General features: G+C 54.9%; 1 protein-coding gene across 1 annotated transcript in view; it reads left to right on the plus strand.

Moving 5' to 3' along the window:
• Csmd1 (CUB and Sushi multiple domains 1) overlaps positions 1-4,854 on the plus strand; it is a 1,642,653-nt gene that overhangs the window by 1,340,375 nt on the left and 297,424 nt on the right. The window contains exon 17 of the mRNA XM_012517218.2: positions 1,271-1,458. Within this exon, the coding sequence (XP_012372672.2) occupies positions 1,271-1,458 (188 nt within the window). The remainder of the gene's footprint in view (positions 1-1,270; positions 1,459-4,854) is intronic.

Raw genomic sequence — 4,854 nt, forward strand, 5'->3', positions numbered from 1 at the left:
TTGGTGTCGGAGCCCGTGGCTGCATGGGGGGCTGTGAGGAGCACCCCCAGCTCACGCAGCCGGCAGCACCTCGGGCTTCGCACCGGCTGCCTCTGGTGCCATGAGAGCCGACAGCTTCCTGGGCCCAGCTCAGCATCCCTCAGTCAGCAGGACTCGGGGCGTGGCGTGGGGGGCAGGGCTCAGGGCGTGGCGTGGGGGCAGGACTCAGGGCGTGGCGTGGGGCAGGACTCAGGGCGTGGCGTGGGGGCAGGGCTCAGGGCGTGGCGTGGGGGCAGGACTCAGGGCGTGGCGTGGGGCAGGACTCAGGGCGTGGCGTGGGGCAGGACTCAGGGCGTGGCGTGGGGGGCAGGGCTCAGGGCGTGGCGTGGGGGGCAGGACTCAGGGCATGGCGTGGGGGGCAGGACTCAGGCTTTGGAAGGCTTCGGCACAGCACTACCCAGTGAGTCAGAGGCCTAAGAGCCTCAGCTGCTCCCAGAGAGCGAAAGCAGATGCCAAGAAGCCAGGTTGGCCCTCGCAGGATGAGCGGGCCATTTAGGAAATTGTCTCGGTGCCTCAGACGGCTCCGTCATTGCGCTGACGAGGCCCAGAGAGGCTGCATCTTTATGTAAATATAATCGCGGGCCAGACTCTGGAAGCACAAGGGACGGTAAGCACTTGTGGGAAACTGGTAATGAAGTTTCCGATCGTTCCCTCGCATCCGAAGTGGCAATTTGCTTGGGGTTATTCTCCTGCCTTGAAAGGTTGGTGCAACTTTAAAAGGTGCAGATATTTCCAGGACAGATGCATAAACATCACTGTGTACTTTGTCACTTTTTCTTTAATCACTTGCCTTCAGTATGTCTCTCTCAAGGCACCAGTAACTGTGTTAAAGAGGAGTTTGTGAAAAAGTACCTTGCAAGTGCATACTCATTGACTTTTCACTAATTGAGGGTTATTAACTAGGCAGATACTAATTATCTGCCTGAGAAAACTAATCATGTTCATAGTGGTTTTTGTTTCAGACCTGAGTAGAGATCTTTGTTTGTAAAGACCTCCAATGCTGTCAGATTGGGTAAACTGGACAGATTTGCAATTCTCTGTTCATTCCAGAATAAAAATAAAAAACCAAAAACAGTGCTATCCTCCTGTGACACAGGTCCCCGAGGTGCACACGGGGTGTGACACTGAGGATTCTGTCCCCTGGACATCGCGGGGTTGAAGCTCCATGGGGCACGGGGGAGAGCGGTCTCTGGGCTCGGGAGGGGTCTCCTCTGACGTGATGCCTCCACAGGTTTCAGACAGAAGTCAACTATGACACCTTGGAGGTCAGGGACGGCCCTGCCAGCTCGTCGCCCTTGATCGGAGAATATCACGGCACGCAGGCGCCGCAGTTCCTCATCAGCACCGGCAACTACATGTACCTGCTCTTCAGCACCGACAGCAGCCGCGCCAGTGTGGGCTTCCTCATCCGCTACGAGAGTAAGCGATCCGGGTGGGCGCGAGTGTGCGTCCTCCAGCACAGGCCTGAGGGCTGGGGGGCCTGACCCTGCCTGCCCACGTCCCGCATTCCGCATAGCGCTGCAGGTGCTCTCCTGGGGAGTATGTCAGCTATTTTCCTTTAACTCACTAAAACTATATAAATTGCCTATTAGAAAGCAAAATGAGAAGCTCATTTCCATGTAAGATAATTGTACGTTCTTATTTTTAGAGGGGACTCCACTGGCCGGGGGGCTCTCTCTCGGCTTTGGGAGCAGGCTTGCTGCCTGGGCAGCCGTAGTGCTTGGCAAGTCTGTGGGCCGAGGCTGAGGGTTTCCTCCGTGGGGAGAGCAAAGATTTTAACAGAAATCAAATGCAGCTACCCAGAGCCACGCCCCGTGGCTAGGAGAGTCCTGCGGCCATATGTGGGCTGTGTCTAGACTGATAGCCGAGATTCAAATATTCCGTGTCATTCTCCACGCCGTGTGTGAGAGCCTGGCTCCTAGCTGCAGCATCTGAACCGCTGAGGGCGAGCCCTTGTCACTCCACAGCCACAGTAAAGCACCTCCGCTGGCGGGACCTAGGCGAGGGCTCTCGTCTGGGAAGAAGTACGAGCAGCAGTTGCTCACAGAGGAAGCGAAGCGTGGTACATCGCATCCTCTGCCTAAAAGCCTTTCTCTCAGAGGACGAGGAAGAGTGGTGGTCACCATGGGAACCCAAGAACCGTGCAGAGACCGTGCACAATTGTCAGGGCCTTTCGTTTTCAGAAGCCTATCTCATAATAAGATAAATTTTAAACTTTTTCTAATATATAATGTACACATACACAATTTTATGAATGCACGGATGGGTTCCCCTCCCCATTCTGGGTTTCAAATCCCTCCTTTCCCTGTCCATCTCCCCACGTCCTGCAAGACCAATGAGTTTTGGCCCGAAGCCTCTCGTCAGCTCACAACTGCTAGCCTGTTCCTGTGCTCACACTGCAGAACTGCACAGGAAGGGATCCGTGTGCACACACATGCGTATGCACACACACACACACACAAGCACACGCATGCACACACCCATGAGGCGAGGGTCAGCGATGGCATCCACAGCGCCCCATGCTGTAGCAAAAGCATTGATTATTCATCACCTCAAGGTTCATTTAAAGCTTAAGTCAAAGTCATTAGTTATAATTCAGATACACATATATATGACATTTATTTAAAAGTAATATTTTTAAAGTTTAAGAATAAGAAAATTTCATATTTGACATCTTCTTCAGGTCTCTTTAAATACGCCCCACTTTTGGAGCAATCTCTGCACATTAAATAGCAAAGCGTCGATATTTCCAACCCACCCTCATTATTTTTGGACCAGAACTTCCTGGTCCATTCTCATGCTCCTTGACAAAGAAAGGCACACCATGCTGTGACTCCACGGAGCAGATGTCCTTCCCTTGGAGTCCCGTGGTTCTAGCCACATCCACCCTGGCTCTGGACCCCTCTTTCCTGAGGCTCTTTTGTCATGCTGTCCTGGCTGCCTGGATGTCCTGCAGAGATGTGAAATATTTACCTTTCATAGTCAGCTTGGCTTTGGGGAATCGCCAGGAGTCACGTGGTGGCAGATCCTATGACCAGGTGGGTTAGGACACAGCGCCACGCTTTTGTGGGCCGCCTGTCTGGAGGCTGTCACTCCTTAGCAGTGTTCCCTGCTGATCACACCTCTCTTAAATGCACACAAGAAAGTGGACTTCCAGAGCTGCTCCAGATCATGAGAAGCGAGATGGGAGCAGTGTGTTCCAAGGGCGTGGTTGGGAGGCGATCAGCGCTGCTATAAATAGTTTCAGCTCTCCTCTGGGTTCTGCCTGGTTCTTCCAGGGCCCCCTGCTCAGAACTTCTAGGGCTCCCCTAGTGGCCCAGGCAGTGTCTGTACTCTCTTCTGGGTTAGAGCGTTGAAACTGCATTGGAGAAACGCCCAAGAGGGAAGGCACAGCACCCCTGGGAGCAGTTACTGCTGTTTGCTGACCAGCAGGGTACATCTGAGGAGAAACCGGGAGACCACGGAACCTGGAGACACGCTACGGCCCTTGTACAGGGAGGAGTGGGAACAGCCTGGGTTGCAGGTTTTAGGCGTATTATGAGCGGGTGATGTGTGTCCCAGTCACCGTGGGTCTCTCATGTAAGAGGCTCCTGGAGCCAGCTCAGGTGCCCGCTGCCCTGCACTGGGCTGGCAGGGATCTGAGACACCCAGCGCATCAGGTGGCACCCGGGTCCACAAGAGGGAGGGAAATTTCTCTGCGATGTCACTGAGCTCCAACGTGCCTTTGCGTTAGGAAACTGCAGGCCCTGAGCCTCAGTTCTGGACAAGCGGCCTCAGGGAGCCTGAGCCAGGGCCAGTGAGCTGGCACCTCACGAGGCCCCAGGTTCCTCGGGCGGAGCCAGCGTGGGCCTGACCTGGCAGCCCAGGACCCGGGAGCCTGGGTGGAGGGGAAGCACAGATAAAGGCCAGAGGGACAGGAGCCGGTGAGCGGGGTGAGTGCCACACCTCGCGTCCGCCCGCACCCATGGCCTCCGGGGAGGGCACACTGATGCCCACAGGCAGGCAGTGAGCTAATCCCTGTGGCTCCAGCGGCCCCGCCTCAAACACGGGGTTTCGGTGACCCAGGAATGAGCTGCAGTTGAATTCTATCGGCCACGTGAGCACAGCAGACACGGATGTGCTGACGCACACTTGCAATCCCCGCCCGGAGGCTGAGGCAGGGCCTGGAAGTTCAGTGCCTCGAAGGCAGCGGCTCCGAATAAGGAGGTGTGCTAGCACGTAGTTCAGCGTAAAGGTGCTGGATCCACTCCATGATGGAGGTTTAAAATAATAATGATAATAATACTCCTTTGTGTTTCATCCTACACTGCTGACCCGGGAAAGCCGCCTTTGCGGTTCAGTCATTCCCCTCACCTTGAGCCCACTACCCAGGTGTTCTCCTGAATACGTACGAAGCCCCCAGGAGAGGCGTCCCTGCTCAGAGCTCCCTTCTTCTTACAGCAGTGCCCTAAACCAGCTGCTGCCCTCTGTCGCGGTCAGGCGGAGGCCTGTCTCAGTTGAGTCACAGAGGGTGGGAGCCAGCTTCCGGGCTGCAGCAGCTCCGGCTGTGGTTCCCCTCTGTGTGCTGAGGTCCTGATGGTTGGGCAGTCACCGAGCCCAGCACATTCCATGCCTGCATCTCCCCCACCGGCAGGAGGCTGTGGCCAGCCTGGTTATGGGGCAGCAATTGCCTGATCCTCCCAGGCACTGTTCAGTTCGTTGATTTTGAATGACCACTTTATAAAGAGTTGCAAAACAAATAAATAGAATTCTCAAGTGTGAGGTTTTCCACTTAATTACAGTGTTACTTAAAAAGGCTTTTAGAAAAATTTGTAA

Source organism: Octodon degus, unplaced genomic scaffold (genome assembly GCF_000260255.1).
Source record: "Octodon degus isolate 3935 unplaced genomic scaffold, OctDeg1.0 scaffold00155, whole genome shotgun sequence".
NCBI classification, from domain to species: Eukaryota; Metazoa; Chordata; class Mammalia; order Rodentia; family Octodontidae; genus Octodon; species Octodon degus.